Source organism: Brienomyrus brachyistius, chromosome 1 (assembly GCF_023856365.1).
Source record: "Brienomyrus brachyistius isolate T26 chromosome 1, BBRACH_0.4, whole genome shotgun sequence".
Classification (NCBI taxonomy): domain Eukaryota; kingdom Metazoa; phylum Chordata; class Actinopteri; order Osteoglossiformes; family Mormyridae; genus Brienomyrus; species Brienomyrus brachyistius.
In genome coordinates, this window is record NC_064533.1 from 55,246,302 (window position 1) to 55,264,974 (window position 18,673).

The 18,673-nt window shown below is 47.1% G+C and overlaps 2 protein-coding genes and 1 long non-coding RNA gene across 8 annotated transcripts; 2 read left to right on the top strand and 1 right to left on the bottom strand.

Moving 5' to 3' along the window:
- Positions 1-352: 352 nt before the first annotated feature.
- Positions 353-9,421, bottom strand: znf142 (zinc finger protein 142). 2 transcript variants are annotated; one of them, XM_049007910.1, is made up of 9 exons: positions 9,052-9,421; positions 8,685-8,776; positions 7,954-8,463; positions 7,627-7,758; positions 6,453-7,277; positions 6,195-6,372; positions 3,326-6,119; positions 2,928-3,033; positions 353-2,124 (listed from the first exon to the last, which is right to left on the bottom strand). In XM_049007910.1, exons 2-9 carry the CDS (start codon positions 8,746-8,748, stop codon positions 1,583-1,585), a joined length of 5,151 nt encoding a protein of 1,716 aa, XP_048863867.1. In that variant the 5' UTR covers positions 8,749-8,776; positions 9,052-9,421; the 3' UTR covers positions 353-1,582. The 2 variants fall into 2 exon arrangements, with proteins under 2 accessions (XP_048863867.1, XP_048863858.1); XM_049007901.1 differs by having other exon boundaries at positions 7,627-7,761.
- A 20-nt stretch (positions 9,422-9,441) lies between these two features.
- LOC125738717 (uncharacterized) lies at positions 9,442-11,543 on the top strand. The gene is made up of 2 exons (XR_007396886.1): positions 9,442-10,219; positions 11,169-11,543. It is a non-coding gene; the product is annotated as an uncharacterized LOC125738717 (long non-coding RNA).
- Positions 11,544-14,397: 2,854 nt separating this feature from the next.
- On the top strand, positions 14,398-18,666 carry zgc:66484 (uncharacterized protein LOC327557 homolog). Of its 5 annotated transcripts, none has more exons than XM_049018802.1 (5): positions 14,402-15,010; positions 15,406-15,539; positions 15,873-17,054; positions 17,567-17,750; positions 17,874-18,546. In XM_049018802.1, exons 2-5 carry the CDS (start codon positions 15,415-15,417, stop codon positions 17,994-17,996), a joined length of 1,614 nt encoding a protein of 537 aa, XP_048874759.1. In that variant the 5' UTR covers positions 14,402-15,010; positions 15,406-15,414; the 3' UTR covers positions 17,997-18,546. The 5 variants fall into 5 exon arrangements, with proteins under 5 accessions (XP_048874770.1, XP_048874759.1, XP_048874752.1 ...); XM_049018821.1 differs by having other exon boundaries at positions 14,403-15,010; positions 15,454-15,539; XM_049018828.1 differs by having other exon boundaries at positions 14,403-14,935; positions 15,454-15,539.
- The last annotated feature ends 7 nt before the right edge of the window (positions 18,667-18,673 follow it).

Sequence of the window (18,673 nt, forward strand, 5' to 3'; positions counted from 1 at the left end):
TACAGTATGTTACATACCTTAAATTTATTATTATAATGCTTCAAGCAGTGTTTCTTGTAAGGGTAGAATTGCTGGTTAAGTGATTAATATTACTACACATCTCTATTTGACTGCCAAAAAAAAACAAACAAAACATTCTAACGAAGAATATCTCTATGACATTTTGGCTATATTACCTATTCAGAACTTGGTGTCTTTCACCAGGGTGAAGTGCTTTGTAGATGGCATCAGAAGTGTTCCTTAAGGTGTTTGGAGGTTGCAGTATAACAAAGTTTGCCATACATTCACCTGCCCACTAGGTGGCAGTGTGTGAATGGCAGAAAGTCATATTTGAGATACCGCTCAAGAAGTTAAAAAAAATAACAACAAATGCTTTATTGATCCCCATAGGGAAATTCTCTTTATCCCTCCCCCAGCTTGCAGTCTGTAGGTGAGAGCAAGCTAGCCACAAAGTGTAGCCACCTGTTGTGCCCCCCAGGGAGCTGGGGGATAAGGGCCTTGCTCAAGGACCCACAGACATGCGGAGACTGGGCTTGAACTGGTGACCTTCAGATGTCAGCCCACCAAGTCACACGCTGCCCCTAAAGTGGCTGAGCAGTAAAGAAAGAGGCAGTGTATCACTTATTAGTATGTTTCTTAATTACATTTATAAGAAATATTAATACACATAATCTTGATTCTGTACATATGTACTTTGTGCCACAGGTTTTTTTGGCATGATTCTGTTCACAAATTCAGTTTGTTATATACAGTGCCTTCTAAACATGTCGACTCCAAAGTGCTTAAAAAGATTAACCAACATCAGTGGAACCTCCTTCCACGTTGTAGTGTAAATGGATAGTGAATAAAAACCAGAAGACAACAGGACAGGAAACAAAATTACGGTTGATATAGAAGGAAAAAGCTTTTGTGTCCAAACCTCCCTGTTTGCTAACGTTACACAGATCAAAAAGTTGTGTGCCTGCAGTGCCATCTAAATAGCACCTGATGTTAGGGCTAATAACTGGCCAATCAACTGGTTTACTTGTACTTTCTGCCTCACTTATATATTGCTTTGGACAACAGTGTCTGCTAAACAAATGTAAATTTCAGAAAAACTATCAGTTTTCCAGTTTCTCTGACACCAGCTTCGTGCTGCAGCTGCTGACTGTCATTTGTCTGGTGGGCCAAAGCTCGTCAATGGCCTCAAAGTGAATAAACGAAACAGAGTGAGGAACTTGCAGGGGAGGTGTCACATACACAACACACAGACCCACGCGTGAAGTTTGGTTTTGGCTATACAGTGTTGGTCACATCGTGTCGCATGGTTCAAGGCAAAGAATCAAAAGATACAAATAATAATAAGATACAAATGTTTATGTCTTAACAATATTGTATCTTAATATTGCAGCTGTGTGATAAACGTCACAACTTTAACATTAAGGCTCCCACACAGAGTAGGCCACTCTGCAGCTTGCTGTTGTTACCGGTGTGAGACTGCGAGAGTTCAGGGCGAGAGCTGGGGCACTCATGAGTCCAAGGCCTACTCCTGCTCTAATCTCTGTCAATCTTCCGGCTCCTGTTCCTCCCTTGACTCACCCTTCTATTCCCGTTCCTCCACGGTTCTATCCTCCTGTTCCTCCCTTGGCCCAACCTCCAGTTCCAGTTCCCCCCTTAGCCCAACCTCCAGTTCCCGTTCCTCCCCTGAACCACCTTCCTGTTCCTCCTCGCCCAGCCGGGCCTCATGCAGTGACACCGAGTGTGGCCCCGGGTCCTGGCCCACACCCTCCTCTGAGGGCTGCTCTGGGTGGTGCCGGCGGAGATGCTTGACCACCTGGAATCGCTGGCGGGCCCGGTAGGAACAGTGGCGGCAGAAGAAGGGCTGGCACTCCAAGTGTGTGAGGAAGTGGTGCCGGAGTCCCGCGGGCCAGCGAAATGCACGCCGGCAGAGACGGCACACATAGGGCCGGGTGTTGCTGTGGCGGCGTAGGTGCGTGCGCAGCAGGAAGCGTGTCTTGAAGCCCTTGCCACACTTCTCACAGATGAATGCGCGGTTGTCGCAATGGCGGGTCTCGCGGTGCACACGCAGGGCATCTGCCCGGTTTGTGCGGTACTCACACTCTTCACACGCGTATGGCTTGGCACCTGTTGAGAAATCACAGAAGTCTCACTGGCATATCTGTCAAGGTTTGGATTTGAAAATAAAGGAAATTTTCCGGCACCCGCCGTGAGCCATCCCACCACCGCAACCAGGCTCCAGTATCCCTTACATTTTAAGACAGGTGTACAAGAAATATAAAATAACCATTTGTCATTTACATTTTATTTTCATTGCACATTTTCTATTCATTTTTCATGTTCACTCATGCGGCTCTCTGTCATTCACTAATGACTTGGATTTTTCATGCCGACTGACATCGTTCCTTCCCCGTGGGAGACACTAAAATCCCATTTACAAATCTTACAGAACGCGTGACTGTGCCCCATCCTGCTCCTCTTTAGGAAAGTAAATTCGTCGTCCCATTTTCCGACGTATTTACATGACTTCTTTGTTTCTTGGCAGGGACGCCTTCTCCTTCTACACATCCATCCATCCATCTCTCTCCTTTCTCGTTCCCGCTGTTGGCACTAATCTCGCGATAACTGCCACCCAGGCTATGCAGGTGGCAGTTCTCGCGAGGCTACTGACAGTTCAGTTTGGAGAGGCAGAAGAATTTTTAAATATATATATATATATATATATATATATATATTATTATACGGGAGATTTACGGGAAAATACTAATACGGGAGGACGGCGGGAAAGAGAAGTAAAATACGGTAGTTTCCCGGCCAAAACGGGAGACTTGACAGCTATGCACTGGACAACAAAGCATTTTTATATTCAAATGAGCAGACGAAGCGGCAGCAGTGCCTGTGCTGACCTCCAGGGGGCCCTCAGTCATTACCTGTGTGCTTGGTCATGTGATATTTCAGCTGGTTCACCCACTTGCACTTATAGCCACAATCTGGACATAGGTACTTGCGCTCATCCTGGTGAATCCGCATGTGGTACTGCAATAGAGAAGAGTTGCTTCAGCCATCAAGCCATGTTGTACATACTGTAAATTTTGTAAACACCAGTTTACTGACTGCAATCTGTACTGATTTTGGGCTATAGCTTAAATTTCAAATCTATTTTCTTTGTATCTTTTGAATTTATGTTGCATGTGGTTTTTGAATATATGCACTAATACTGCTGGGAGAAATTCCTAGTACATGTAGGTGTACATGTAAGCGAATTCTGAATTTGAAATCACTCGACAGACGGGGGAGGGCTAGTCAGCCACTGGTGGGTGGGGCATACCTTGAGCCGAGAGGGGTCAGCGCAGGTGTAGCCGCACTGCTCACAGCGATATGGCTTCTCGCCCGTGTGGATGCGGATGTGCCAGGTGATCTTCTGGCGGTTGCGGGTGGAGTACTGGCAGTTGGTGCAGCGGTACAGGCGGGTGCCGCCATGCGAGCGTACATGCTGCTCAAACACCAACTGGTGACGGCAGGTGAAGTCACATGCAGCACACTTTAGCGGCTTGTCCTCCGGGGAGCCGTCCTCATGCTCGTCCAGCAGGTGCTGCGCGAGCAGCTGCCTCCCGCGTGCTGCAAAGGGGCACGCTGGGCAGCGCTGGGTCAGGTGAGTTCTGCGGTGCTCCGCCAGAGCCTCGCGGCTCAGGAACTCGGTGCCGCAGGGGGCGCACTCCAGCCGCGGGTGCTGCTGCCGCAGGTGAGCCACAAGGGTGGCCCGGCTGCGGCCCATGAAGTCACATCGAGGGCAAGGCTGGCTGCCGGGATCCCGGTGTCGGCGACGGCAGTGCTGCTTAAGGGCTGCGTTGGAGCTGAAGCGGGCGGCACAGAGGTCACAGGCGTACTTCAGCTCTCCCGTGTGGCAGCTGAGATTGTGGCGGGCCACATCGTTGGAGCTGTAGCCACCGTAGTCACAGAGCGTGCAGAAGTGGGTGGGTTGCCGGTCATGAACCCGCTGCTGGTGTAGCTGCAGCTTGGAGGCGGTACCAAAGGTGTGGTTGCAGAGCCGACAGGCCAGGCGACCGACACCCGTGTGCAATGACTCGTGGGCATCCAGGCGGTAACGGCGTGTGGTGCTGAAGGCACAGAAGCGGCAGCGGTGGGGGCGCATGCCCTCGTGCTTCAGGGACATATGCTGCGTCATACAGCGTGCCTGCTTGCAGGTGAATGGGCATAGCTTGCACTGGAGCAAGGCCTTCCGGCACTGCAGTGCCGAGGAAAGCCGCTGGCCTGGATGGATCAGAATGTGGCGCTCCAGGGATTCACGTGATCTGGCCACAAAGGAACAGCTCTGGCACTGAATATCACCGGGCTTAAGGCAGCCTCGCCGGCGGTGAGTGTTGAGCGCTCGCTCCTGATGGCACGCAAATGGGCAGCTAGGGCAGAAGAAGCGGAGGCCCATCCTCTCCATTATCTTCCTGCTGTCCTGCTCTTCAGTGCTTCCCTCTCCTGCCACCCCACCCTCATTCTCCTCAGAGCTTCTAGTTTGAGGAGCCGCTTTACTATATCCCTGCCCTTCCACTGTCCCTGAGGGGAGAGGTACAGAGTCTGTCTCTCCAAGATCCATATCCTGTTTTCCCGCTGCATGTGTCTCGCCCATGTTCGAGTCTATTTCATGTTCAGGGGTGTCTATGTGGATGTCTGCTATGCTGCTCTCCATGTCTTGTCTCTTGGGTCCCTCTGACGCCTCAGTGACTGCTTCTTCAGAAAGTGGCCCCATTCCTCTGTCCTCTGCCCCAGTTACAGGATGATCCACTTTCCTTTGATCCTGGGACTGTTGGTCAGAAACCCCTGGCTGTCTGGCTCCTGCCGAGACGGGGAACCTCCTGCCCATTTTTAGGAGCACAGGACATTTCCTGAGTCGGTGGGTGTCCAGGCCACGCTGCTGTTTGTAGATCGCTCCACATTCCTTACACCTCAGCACTGTTCTCCTGGCTCTGCAGGACACACGGCGGTGCTGTGCCAGGGCGGCTTCTGTGTATGTGGCAAAGGCACAGAAGTCACACCGGTGCACCCGGGCTTTGGCCTCCACCACCAGCATCTGCACGTGGCCCTCCAGCACCAGTGCTTCCGCCTGCTCCTTGTCCTGCCTCCGCTGGACCGTGAAGTGGGACTCGGAGCAGGAAGACTCCACTCCGGCACCATCCATTTGCTCAGACGCATTGGCTTCAGGGATCGATGACTTCTCTCTATCACTCTGGCCTTCGCTGTCCCCTATCAGCACCCTCTCTTGGTCATCTTCACTCTGTCTTTGGGAAGGACACATGGGACTCCCCCCTTCAGCTGGAAATGCTTTAAGATCAAGCTGCATCTCCCAACTTGATATACCCCCGCTCTCAACGTCTCCTGGTATGCAGGTGTCAGGCATGCTTTCAGGTTGAACTATGGAGGTCAAAACCAACAGGCAACATTCTCCATTGTTGCCATCAGTGGCAGCCACCTCAGAACTGCTGATGTTAGTGCCAACCCTGTTTTCCGAGTCAGTTCCCTTTGTGACCGTTTCAGATTCCTGATCCGCGAACGTAGTGGCATCTGCAGTCATTTCGTTTTCACCGCTCCCACCCATGATCTGCAAGCTGCCCTCCAATTGGCTGGGAGCTTCCCCTGCCTCAGAGGGCACCTGCTGGTCCCTCGCCGTAACCTCATCCCATTTCTCCAGGAAGCCCCTAGTGGCGCCACCTCGCTCACGTTCCTTCTTAGCGTAGTACTCCAGCCATACCTTGTCCCCGGGCATGTAGCCATGCACCTTCCTCTTATGCAAGAAGAGGCTGGTGCTGCTGAAGGTGACATAGGGGCAGAGCGCGCAGCGGAACTCGCGGTGCCGTGTGTGCCTGCAATTCTCATGGTTGTGCAGTGCCTGCCTGTAGCGTGTGCTATATGGACAGTACCTGCACTGGAAGAGTGGTACCTGCTGCTCCCCACCGCTATGCTTCAGCTGCATGTGCCGGCGCAGCTCGTACTTCCGCTTGCAGGAGAAGGCGCATACCTCACAGATCAGCGACTTGTCCTGGTGCCTGAGCTTGTGGCTATTCAGCTGGTCAGAGCGGTGGCAGCGGTATGAACACTGGTCACACTGGTACCTGAAGGGAGAGTGGAGCTGTACTGATGTACAGCCAAGCAGGATGGGCATGCTGGAGAACTGGTGAAGGCCTTACCTGAGGTCACCAGCATGCTTGCGCATGTGCACATTCAGGTAGTGCTTCCACTTGGTCACGTAGCCACACTCGGAACACATATGGTTCTTGTCACTGGAGTGGGTCAGCATGTGCTTTGACAAGTAGGTCTCATCCCGGCACCGGAAGTCACACAGCTTACACTTGTGGGGCTTTTCGCCTGCAATACAGACCACAAGTCATCAACAGAGCGGGACCGGACCGGGTCGATGTGGATCATCTGCAGGGACTTCCACTCACCGGTGTGCAGCAGCATGTGCCTCCCCAGCACACGCTTGTGCGCTGTGACAAACTCACACTGAGGGCAGCGGTGAGTTTTCTCATTGGCGTGTAGGCGTCCCATGTGCTCGGCGAACTCCACGGGGTTGAAGGTGGTGAAGGGGCAGAAGGCACAGTGCAGCTCTGCTGGCCCAGCGTGGCCCTGCCGCTTATGCCGCTGGAAGCTGCTCTTGTTGGAGCTGGAGAAGGTGCAGTGCGGGCAGTGAAAGGCCAGGTGGGTGCGCCGATGAGCCTCCATGTCCTCTTGGCTGCCAAAGAAGGCGCCGCAGGTATGATACCGGCACTCTACTGCCTCCACGCCGTGTTTCTCCCGCACGTGCCTCTGCAGCGCCCTCCTGTCAGCACCACGGAAGGGGCAGCCCTCCTGGAAACAGGCCAGGGGCTGCCGGCCCGCTGGCAGGGCCCGGTGTGCTTTCATGTGGGCCTTGAGGGCCTGGCTCTGCAGAAAGACTTCTCCGCAGGTGGGGCAAGGGTAGGGGTCCGAAGGGGCTGCTCCGCCCTCTCCGCCGTGGACGCTGGCCAAGTGGCGGTGCAGGGAGTTGCGCTCGACAGCACCATACGTGCACAGGTGGCAGCGGTGGGGCTTCTGGCCAGACTCCCGCAGCAAGTGGATGCGCAGCTTGCTCTTACTGGTGAAGTGGTGCCGACAGGTGGGACACTGCAGGCCAGGGTCGGGGAAGTGTAGGTGCAGGTGCTCCAGGAGGTGCGTGCGCTTTTTGAAGCAGCGGCGGCACTCGGGGCACATGTGGGTGCGGTAGAGGTGCTCCGTGCCCTCGGCTACATGACCTTGGGCAAAGAATTGGGGCAGGGGGGGCAAGATCAGTTTCAGAGTGGCCACCAGCAAATGAAACAACTTACAGAGACCAACATATGTTCTCCAGGATGGGCAAACCCAGGAAACATTCAGTTTGATGCATCAAGGATTGAGACTTCATTACAACTTGAAAATCAACATCTGGTGACACTGGTCAACTCTGAAATTTCACTATTAACCTTCCCACATTCTCACAAGAGCATAGCATACATCGTCAATACAATGCTGAGGTTACATTTGCATCTTTCACAGATAGTATGCCCCTCTAAAACTATCACTGTGCAATTATACCACTTCTGAGGAACATTAAGCAATGAATACTTTTAAAGCAGCGATCCTTGGGCTTGTCCATGTGAGCTGCCTGATCCATTGGCTGCACTTCACTGCCTCTTTTAGACTTTTGATGAGGCTCATCTTCCTTCTCAGGCTGCTTTGGTTCCATCCCTCCCTTTTCTCCTAGGTCAAAGAGAGCAGGAGGTTTATAATGAAACCTAAAAGAGTCCAGTAAGCCCTGATCTCTGGGGACATTTGACCATAATACTGAATAGTGTTATTTAAATGGTAATAACCATATGAACCACTGGGAATGGATATCTTCATTGCTGAGCAGTCACAAGAGAGGCACAGAGACCAGGATTCACGTGTTACCTTCCCAGTCCCCTGATGGACTCCGGTGCTCGTGACAGTGCTCGTTCAGCTGTCTGGCACTTGTGGTGACAAAGGGGCAGTGGGCACAATGAAAAGGGAAGTGCGTCCGTCGGTGCTGCTCCATTTCAGTCTCCGTACGGAATGCCTTGCGGCAGAAGCGCTGGGGACAGAGCACGGGCTGCAGTGCATGCACCCTGCTCAGATGCCGCTGATACGCGCGCCGGTCCTTGCTGCTGAATGAGCACCCTGGCTCTGGACAGAGCGCCGGCTCCCCAGGCTCGCCATGGTGCATCCGAAAGTGCTGCTTCAGAGCTCCTGCCAGACTGAATGTGCGCTTGCACAGCGGGCACATGTAGCCTGGCCGGCCTGCCTCCCCAAGACCGCCCCCCTGAGCCATCAACACTGGGGCTGGACATTGATGGGAGGAAAGAAGTGAGCCTTCCGGAAGACTCTGCCTGCACCTCCCACAGAAGTGCGGCTCCTTGGGGTCCACAGTAATGCCATGTTGTTCTGTAAGGGATGTCAGGTATAAGAGATGGCATGGAAGAGTAGCCATATAGACTGTTCTATATGACATACAATCTTCACGTGCCAAGTGAACAGCTATTTCGCCAATTCTGACGTACACAAAATACATATTCATTGCATATAGCTATGACATAAAGTACATAAATATACACGTGTATATGAATGTTTTTGTTTTAATCCTGTTAGATTCGTCCAACCCGTACCGTCGCAGTTCACTTGACTTTCAGCGCAGATGCGGGGATTCAAAACCGGCTCCGATGCATCCATGCCGGAACTCCAGAGATGCTGTCCACGACTAAAGGAGGCACGCTGTTAAACTGCGCACCCTCGCTCTTACTGACTTACTACTAAAACTCACAAAGTTACCCACAACACCTCAATGCACTGTTTTACACCTCAAACAACAACAAAATAACAAAATCACCAAATGCGAGTGTGATGTTAAAGTAATTTTACAAATAGCGAGACTAGCTCCATTTAATTGTTGCACATTGGTATAATTCTCGAGCAAAGCTCTCTTTGCACCCTCTGCATGGCGCTTCGTTAAGATAATACACGATCGCAACCTACCGCTTCCAGCACCGGCGAAAAAGTGCTTGTTTCTCACGGACTCCCAAGTCGGTCAAAACCACTCGCACATGTCGCTCCCCTCTGATGATCCGGCTTCATTAGCATTAGTAAAGCAGAAATCGGTCGCCATTTCTTTTCTTTTCCAGGGAGGTGCCCAGCGAAGTAAATAATCCTTCACATGGTATTTTTATGTGTAGCGTTTCTTAGACAGGTACGTAGCAAAAGACAAGAGTGAATGTTTAAAAGTGCTTCTCTTTACGTTTTGGCACTTAAATAACAAGTACTTTAGACACCGGCTTATAATATTGTTTATATCTGTCTAGGAACCGTTTAGATTCTCATCAGTTATATCCGACGGATCAAATTAGCAGTGGAACCGGGTGACGTCACATGACGCTGAGAAACGTACAACTAGAATATTTGTTGGTGTCTTCGTCACTTTAATTTCGTCAAGAAATCTTTAAAGTACGACCAAGTGTCAAGGATTTTGTATGCCTTCAGGCTTTGCTTTGTGTGTTTCTCCGGTGCCGAAAACATGTGCATATAACTTAGTTTCAAAGCTTTAATTGTCATTTCTGTACTTCATCATAGGAAAGAAATATACATTTCCGCGGCTTCCGGCGCACATTACAAATAAATTGAGGAAAACACAAGTTAAAAGACTGTAATTGAAAGTAATATAATAAAAATATAAATAAAACCACTGTAAAAGGACGTATCCGTCACTACTTTAATATTTTTAAAACACTTCAAAATGGCAATATTACTGTTTATAATTTACTTAAATACTGAGTTGTAAATGGTGCTAATAGATCCTTAGGCATCTTCGAGTCACCGCGGTTAAGTTAGCTTCATATTCGATATTCAGTTTTCTGGCTTTAATAACTTTTAACGGAAGGCGGGGTGTTTTTAATGACAGAATTGTGATGTCCAGTACACATACAACGATGCACACCGATCATTTTTGCGCTTCGAACCATTTAGTGACTTGTGCAAAATCGTGTTAATAGCTAATATTATAGGTCCTGTCAGCTGTAATGACATGGTGGTTTCGCATTTTGGGTTGCACATCCCTTTGTTTCCCAGATTGCATTAGGTACTGTTGGAGTTCGACTCTACCGAGTCCGTTGATGAGGAAAGAGATGCACACTGGAGGCGAAGGATGGTTGTAAGTCAGCTCTCTGTTTATTCGTTGCTCAGATCGATCTGGGAGCCAGCCTATATGCACAGCAGTACATACCAAGGAAGCTCAAACTCTGTTGTCTGGGTCTGGCTTATATAGCCCGTCTGGGGCGTCTGCTGGTGTTGCTATTTTCCACTCCCGTGGCATACAACTCGATTTTGACAATTGCTGTTCGTTAGCACCCACACCCACCTTTTTGTCTAGTCATTTTGCAGCATCAGCGACCCTTTCCCTTGTTAGGCCCAGCCGGTCAAGCATAAGCACAAGGTCACCATGACCCTTGTAAAAAAAATGGGAACCAACTTGCAGGTAGGCAGGGGAGGGGGGCTCGCCCTAGACTATGGAGTAATTATAATTACAATTAATAATTAATATAATTAATATAATTATTAATATAATTATAATTAATATACACCTTCTGCTTTTCTAATTATAATTACTCCATAGTCTAGGGCGAGGCCCCCTCCCCTGCCTACCTGCAAGTTGGTTCCCATTTTTTTGTGTGACAAAGGTTAGTACAAAGCTTGGCCCCCCTCAGTACGATTTTTAATTAATTTTTGAATGTTCGAATGTATCCGTATAATGTGCAGTGGGACAATACATTAATAACTTTAAAACTAGACAAGACAGGCACATCTAGTGAAGTGTGCTTTGATCAGTGGACTACAGAGATAAATGCACATGCCTTGGATTTTCAGATAATTTTTGTCTGTCATAGTCATTATTATATTGCATCCACTTAAAGTGCAATTAGGCAACACACTAAGGGGTTAATAGTTCTGAAACTGAGAATGAGACAGCCATGTCCTATGAAGTGTGCTTTCATCAGTGGACTTTGGGGGACAATGCACACCTTTCAGAATAACTTTCTCTATAACAGTTATTAATGTGGTCTGTAAAGGCCTATACCTCTTGAATCTTGATCTTTACCCAGGTGTCAACATATCTGAACCAGTGGGTTGGTGTCTTCCCTGGGAAAGAGTTGAGTGCTTTTTCTTCCATGTACAACTCGACTACAATGGATGACACTGGGGACCCTATGGCACAGCCATGTCTCCGTCTGTAAAAATCACCTCTGTAAGAGAAATAAGTGGTGTCCAAGCAAAGATCCAAGAGTAAGCAGATTTGGTCTAGGTTAAGGTTATTATAGTGAAATGGGATGTGACGTCAAAGGCCCTTAAACCCCAGCACCCTGGGTGCCCCAACAGATGGCTGCCCTTCATGGACAGTTTACTCTACAAAAGAGCAAGTTGAGGGAGGTGTAAAGACAATTTCCCCACGGGGATCAATAAAGTATCAATTATTAAGTGCCTTAGCTTTCCTAGTTTCATTGTCTGATTCTTCATTTATTTGTGTTAAGAGTTTCACCACAACTTTTTGCACAGTCCATCACGTTGGACAACCTGTAGGTTTAATTTTTCCGACCCCAGTTTTTTTTCCCCACTTGAAATTCATGCTTTTGTTTAGGAGATAGTGACGCATCTAGTGAAACATATTATACAAACTCCAGTGCATCTCATGTGACCTTACATTTTTTTCCCCAGTGTCCCGTAAGCATACATTTAAACAGTGAGCAAAGCAATGCACATATATGACTACAGGGTTGCTCTGTTTAAAGATTGCTGCAACTCCATTTAAATAACCAGACAAACTTGCGGCCCCATCATACGCCTGTCCTTAGCACATACTCAGCAATGTGTTGCTGCAGATAATGAGGTCATTTGAAAATGGTCAAGGCGTCAGCATGGGGTAAGTCAAATAATCCAATAAAATCCACATGCGCAACATAACACTCATCAACCCAGTGAAACTCACAAACAGGTTGTTTGTGTGACGTTCATGGAGCGACCACAAAGAGAAACCCTCCATGGAGACTGTTCTACACACAAATACACAAGTACAATGACTTTCACATTCGCATATAACATTATCGAGCGAACATTGTACTGGTGCTTTACAAATGCAATGTACATGTAATGGAAGGAAAATGCAAGACTACTTTGTTATGCTGTGGACATTTATTGTGCTTAAGTAGGGGCGCAAACTTGAGCACAAAAGAGATGTTTGCGAGCATAAAATGATCACTGTTTATTGCGGTCTTCGGTCTGGCAGCATCTGTCCGGCACCAAAAGGGTGCCGTCAGGAAACAAAGTATTATTTATTTGGTCCTGTGCCTACTTGGCCTAGTTCACACTGGTTATGGTCGTGGGGATGACTGAGGCGGCCGTGATCAAACCGCCTCTGTATTATGTCTTTTCATGTGCTACTGGGATAGAATGTTTTTGTATTTATGTAGTAAATCCATTTGTTTGCATATGTAATAACTTGTGTTTTAGTGTTGTTGTTTATGATTATTGATTATTACGTGGTCACCTTTTTTGTTAATGGTGCTGGCCACCTGCTATATGTTTGCTTGTCTAGTCTTATGTCGAGAGTCTTGATTGTTGTGTTTTGTGTGACTACGGAAGTATTGCGATTTGTCCTTCTCATTTTAGAGGCTAGCAGTTTGGGAATTTTGAGAAATTTTTCTGACTTTTTTTTTCTTTTAGGTTTTGGATTCTTTTTTTCTTCTCTTTGCAATTCTATTGATTAATTTGAATTTTGCGTATGGACACTTATTGCTTGATTCCCTTTTTTTCAAGCCTGAAATTAAATTATATTGTCTATTCTCACATTGACTCTGATTTTTCTTGCCAAATCCACTCCTACTAAACAGCGTCTGCTCAGCTTCCTTCACAGTTTGAAATGTCCGTAGTCTCACTTTTAATAACTGCATTAAAAACTTTCTTAAAACAAATTAGCCAGATTACGTGTCTTAACACACAATGTAAAACTGGATGAATCAGCACATTTATCGGTAAGTTAACGTGGAAGTGGAACATTTTAAAGCGGTGTGAATGAAGAAATGCGAGAATGAGAGAAATGCGTGTACTTTTACTCTGTCTACCTACATACGGAGATGAAGGGAGAAAGTGGGAACGCAGGTGTTTACTTCTACCTGCAGCTACCACATGTTGTGAGTAGTTTGATTGTCGACAGTTTGATAAATTAAGACATTCATGAATCCAACCCTAATTAGGGATGCTGCTTATAGAAGTTTCGTGTTATATTCCCCTCGAAAGTAGGAGGGACAGATCAGGGTCCCAATATAACTCGAGGGACATGTCTCCCCGCCCCAATAGCGCCCTTGAGAAATAGTGTATATGTGTATTTAATGACCACCTTTGAGGTGATTTTATTAATTACATGCCTGCTTGTCGTGAGTGATAGGTTCTGCTGGGCTCCTATCGGCTGAATTCGTTTGTAGTCGGTTCAGATCGGTTTCTGTCGGTTGCCATCGGTTCAGCTCGTTTCGGGTCGCTTCAGCTCATCAGACTGAAATGTCAGCGCCACCTAGCTATTCATCGTCAACAAGGTCAGAAACTTGGGAATGTATTTCTCAAATTGTTATTGATTTCTATCAAAGGTACATTTAAAAGCTGTTAACTGCTTTAAAATAGTCAATGTTCAAGGTACTTTATCAGCTGCAGGGTACACGTACATAATGAGATGAGACAACGTTTCTACATAGACTGCAATGCAATAGGCTCTCACAGAGGCTTTTCAACCTATCAATCCATATTGCTATATTCAAACGTGACACGCGAAACGTTTCGAAATCACTGACTTTTTTATGGGGCGCCGTTTGTGAAGGTAGCAAACATTTTTGTACTTGCCACTTTTTCAACATTTAGTACAATTTTCTGACATTTAGCTAGAAGTCAATGGTGTTGTGGATCATCAGGTTTTTTTGCTGTGTAAATTATGTTCAAAATTGTTTATCATATGTAAATATAAATGGTTTGTCTATATATAAATGTTAAATATAAATGTTAAATGTAAATATAAATGTTAAATATAAAACTTAAATGTAAATATAAATGTTACATATAAAACTTAAATGTAAATATAAATGTTAAATATAAAACTTAAATATAAATGTGTGGCCTACACATTTCAGTCTGATGAGCTGAAGCGACCCGAAACGAGCTGAACCGATGGCAACCGACAGAAACCGATCTGAACCGACTACAAACGAATTCAGCCGATAGGAGCCCAGCAGAACCTATCGCTCACGACACGCAGGCATGTAATTAATAAAATCACCTCAAAGGTGGTCATTAAATACACATATACACCATTTCTCAAGGGCGCAAATGGGGCTGGGAGACATGTCCCCCGAGTTATATTGGGACCCTGATCTGTCCTTCCTACTTTCGAGGGGAATATAACACGAAACTTCGATAAGCAGCATCCTTAATTAGGGTTGGATTCATTTATCTTAATTTATCATTTGTCTTAATTTATCAAACTGTCGACAATCAAACTACTCGCAGCATGTGGTAGCTGCAGGTAGAAGTAAACACCCGCGTTCCCATTTTACCTACATACGGAGATGAAGGGAGAGACAGAGTAAAAGTACACGCATTCCTCTTAGCCTACACACGGCTTCAAAATGTTCCACTTCCACGTTAACTTACCGATTTAACTAAAGATATATAAACACGGATTTCACTTCCTAAAACGTTTTATTCGAAAACTGCTATCCTTTTAGCATTTGTGACTTGCGCATCCTGTTTGCTGGTTTGAGGACCTGAACAAGTTGAGAACTGAGTTACCGAAGTTGTGCCGGATTCAGTTTTGGTCACACGGAACAAAGCGGTATGCCATACAGAAAAAAAGCAATCCGGAAAAAAACAAAGATCTATCACAGCTTTATTTTAAATAGCAAGAAATGTAAGTAGACAAAAATCTATACAGGTTAAATCTAATACCAAGCCGACGATAACGATTTCATCTAAGTATGATATAACGTCTGTTAGAATACATCTATGAATGTGTCTTTACGTAATGTGTAACATTACAGTATACTGGAGTTCAGTAAATTTAAACTTGCAGCACATTATAGAAAAGGCTATCTGTTGTTCATGCTGTTGTCCAATAGGCCATTTGTGGGTGATTGGCCGCTGCATACCAGTCAACAAAATAACGTTGTATGTATGTTGGCCAGTGTCTGTCAAAATATTTAGCATGGCTAGTTAAACTGAAAAGTTGGGACCTTTTACTCACTGTTTGTTTCCCTACCACTTCAAAAATGTTTGTTGTGCCCTTGCCATTGGAAAATGATGAAGGAGCAGCCAATGCACAGGCATTGTTTTCTGTTTTATAACACCCTGCAGTTTATAGAAGCCAAAGGTTACTCGGTGGATAAAAGGCATTTCCTGCCATTTCCTGGCCAAGTTAAGCAGGCTGGACTCTCGGTCCCGTAAGTAGTTTTCATTATCAGGAAATATCAAAGGCATTTAAACTTTATCATTCATTTGCATATTTAATCCAGTCCATATTTAACAAAGCATGCATGTAATAATAGCAGTAATAGCTACATGTTGATTTAATTTAATTTAACAAATCACATTAAATATGAAAACTAAAATATTAGTTTTGAGTTTTAAAAGTTGTTTTCTGCTGACAGTCTTTTAGTTATATCTCTACAAGAAAGTGCTATAAACGTTATTGAGGATTATCACTCTTGTAGCTGATCTGGGATGACTTCAGTGTTCATTCACGTTAAATCGAAGTCTACTCTTTTCCGATGCAGGTTGTGCAACATGTCTGCTTCTGCCAGGGTGATAGTCATTGGGGCAGGGTTAGCGGGTTTGGCTGCTGCAGCCACATTGTGTAAGGCCGGCTTTCAGCATGTGCTCATCCTTGAAGCCACGGAAAAGCCGGGGGGTCGCATTGACACCACCCGACCCTTTGGCTCTGACATAATCGAGCTGGGGGCAAACTGGATTCATGGGCGGAAAAACAACCCACTGTACACCCTGGCAAAGGAGCATGGCCTTCTTCATGAGGTGGCTGGCGCCAGCACCATGTGCCTGCCCAACTCTGTCACCCCTGATGATTACTTCTTCAGGGAGGATGGACAGAGGCTGCACCCTAGTGATGTGGAGCAGGTATGTGCCCTCTTTGGTAGACTGACTGCCAGGGCCTTCGATGGCGAGCTGGAGGGCAGATACCTGTCTGGGAGCCTGGGTCATTACCTGGATGAAGCGTTTGTTGAGGTATTCCCAGACCCAACCCAGGAGAGCAGGGAGGTCTTCGAGTGGTGCAAGAGGAGTGAGTGTACAGACGAGGCCAGCTCCTCCCTCTATGAGGTGTCCGCCTCCCAGATAAGCCATTACATCGCACTGGAGGGGGGTTTCTTCAACACTCTTGGAACCCTCGGCTACCAGGGTCTGCTGGACGTCCTGCTGAAGTGCTTCCCCCAGGGGGCATTGATTTGCAACAAGCCAGTGCAGTGTGTCCGGTGGACCATGGACAGCGCTGGCCAGCATGGCAAGGAATCTCAACCTGTAAAGTTGGTTTGTGAGGACGGTCAGGAATATGATGCTGACCATGTGATCGTGACTGCGTCGCTGGGCTTCCTTCAGGAGAGGGCAGCGGACATGTTTGAGCCTGCCCTACCCGATTCGAAGGCTGGCGCCATACAGAAACTGGGCTTTGGCACCGTGGACAAAATCTTCCTGAAGTTTGATGAGCGCTTCTGGCCAGACGACTGTGCCGGGATACAGTTAGTGTGGAAGCACAGCCCTGAGGAACCCAGGGGCCAGGAGGGGCTGACGCAGGAGGGCGATCCATTCAAGACTTGGTACAAGAAGATCTGCGGCTTTGATGTGGTGGCCCGCCACCCTACAGTGTTGTGTGGCTGGATCACTGGCCGGGAGGCTGAGCACATGGAGACTCTGAGCGACGAGGAGGTTGGGGACATCTGTGTGAGGTACATGTGAGACCTGGGATCCCACACATCAGGGGTGGTGGACTGGCAGGCCGGAGGCTTTTAGCCATAGCTGGGGGCTGCTTTATGTGGGAATAAATGAATACATCCAGCTCAGAGTCACCATGAATAACTCACACTAACTAGCAACACTGCATGCCTCAAATATGTTCATGGTTCTCTAATGGATTGCAACATGCAAAGCCAACACATAACATGACACTGCTGGAATAGCAGCTGTAGGCCCCAGTAAGTTGTGCAGTCAGGAGACTGTAGTGTTTATTGGTTTTTATGGCCATCATCACCTGCTTTGCCTGTGTGGTATATTCCAAAGTTTCCTTGTTTCAAAATGTTGATAAGAGGAGTTTGCTGGAATTCGCTTTATATGAGAACCAAGCTGGTTTTTCAGCCTGCCCCTACTGACTTCAGCAGTAATTTATTAGCCTAATTAAGCATGTCTGTCAGTGATGCCTGCATCTGTATGAAGTTCTGTAAGTCTGATATTGTTTGCACAGCTTGCTCAGGACCTTCACCTCTTGGCCAGTGCCCAAGCCGAGCCGGGTCCTCCTGTCCAGGTGGCGGCGCCACCCCTTTGTGCGGGGATCCTATACTTACGTGCCATGTGGTGTGGATGCTGTTCATGAACACCAGGCCTTGGCGGAACCACTGCCCCTCAGCCCTGTCCATGCAGAAGTGAAGGTACAGACCGCCCACTGCTCTACCTACAATGCTCTGGAGCCCCATCATGTCAAAACTATTTGAGCTCTAGGAAACGCACTTAATTCACATTGGGTGTTTCTTTCTTTAACCCCCCCCCTCCAGCCACTCCAGGTTCTGTTTGCGGGTGAAGCCACTCACATAAACTTTTATACCACCACCCACGGTGCCTACATCACTGGTGTGAGGGAGGCTGAGAGACTCATCAATCATTATGCAACACAGTGATCTGTCGTATAAGACAAGGTGGAGGACAGTTACTGCATGCGATCTTTTATGTCTGTTGGGTTCAGTGACACATTTCCTTTAAAAGGAGCCTCACAGCTCTGCATGGTATATCACCTTCAGATGCTCCATGTGTTCTTTTTAATTTCCACCAGGATGTGCAATTTTGATTGGCCACTTGGGGAGGGCCTAGTTAGCACGCCACATAACCTCAGAGTATCCATACATGCCATGGGGTTAGGCCCAAAATCACAGCTAATAGCTGATTAAAGCTGAGTGCAGACTAGTGGTATGTACACCTACACAAATCCATTGGTTTATTAAATTAATTTAGCAATTATTTTCTGAATCTTATGTACTCTGTGTAATTTAATATGGATTAATTTAGCATTTTTCCCAAAATAAACATTGATTTCAAAAAATGGTTTCTTGAAATATGAAATGCAGTGAAAATGACTTTTCAGTCTTGAATGTATAGACTTTAACATAACCTGAATGCACATAAACTGGATTAGAATTGGATATATCTGATCATGACACCCAGCTGGCATGTTTGTGTAACTTTATTTGCATTCAGCATCGGCTCCAATCAGGGCAGCACTTGGGACCATATGACATGGAGATTGGGTGAAGAGCTAACTCAATGATCAGAGTTCACAGATGAGAAGACGAGGGAAAAA

What these genes read in the sequence shown, in the direction of transcription:
- znf142 (XM_049007901.1), bottom strand. Translation starts at nt 8,748, where the DNA reads ATGGATGCATCGGAGCCGGTTTTGAATCCCCGCATCTGCGCTGAAAGT. An exon ending in AAGTCAAGTGAACTGCGACG is followed by an intron (nt 8,464 to 8,684) that starts GTACGGGTTGGA and finishes CATCCCTTACAG; the next exon opens with AACAACATGGCATTACTGTG. An exon ending in AAGCATGCTGGTGACCTCAG is followed by an intron (nt 6,120 to 6,194) that starts GTAAGGCCTTCA and finishes CTCTCCCTTCAG; the next exon opens with GTACCAGTGTGACCAGTGTT.
- zgc:66484 (XM_049018795.1), top strand. Translation starts at nt 15,397, where the DNA reads ATGATGAAGGAGCAGCCAATGCACAGGCATTGTTTTCTGTTTTATAAC. An exon ending in GTTGGGGACATCTGTGTGAG is followed by an intron (nt 17,055 to 17,566) that starts GTACATGTGAGA and finishes TTGTTTGCACAG; the next exon opens with CTTGCTCAGGACCTTCACCT. An exon ending in CTGTCCATGCAGAAGTGAAG is followed by an intron (nt 17,751 to 17,873) that starts GTACAGACCGCC and finishes CCCCCCCTCCAG; the next exon opens with CCACTCCAGGTTCTGTTTGC.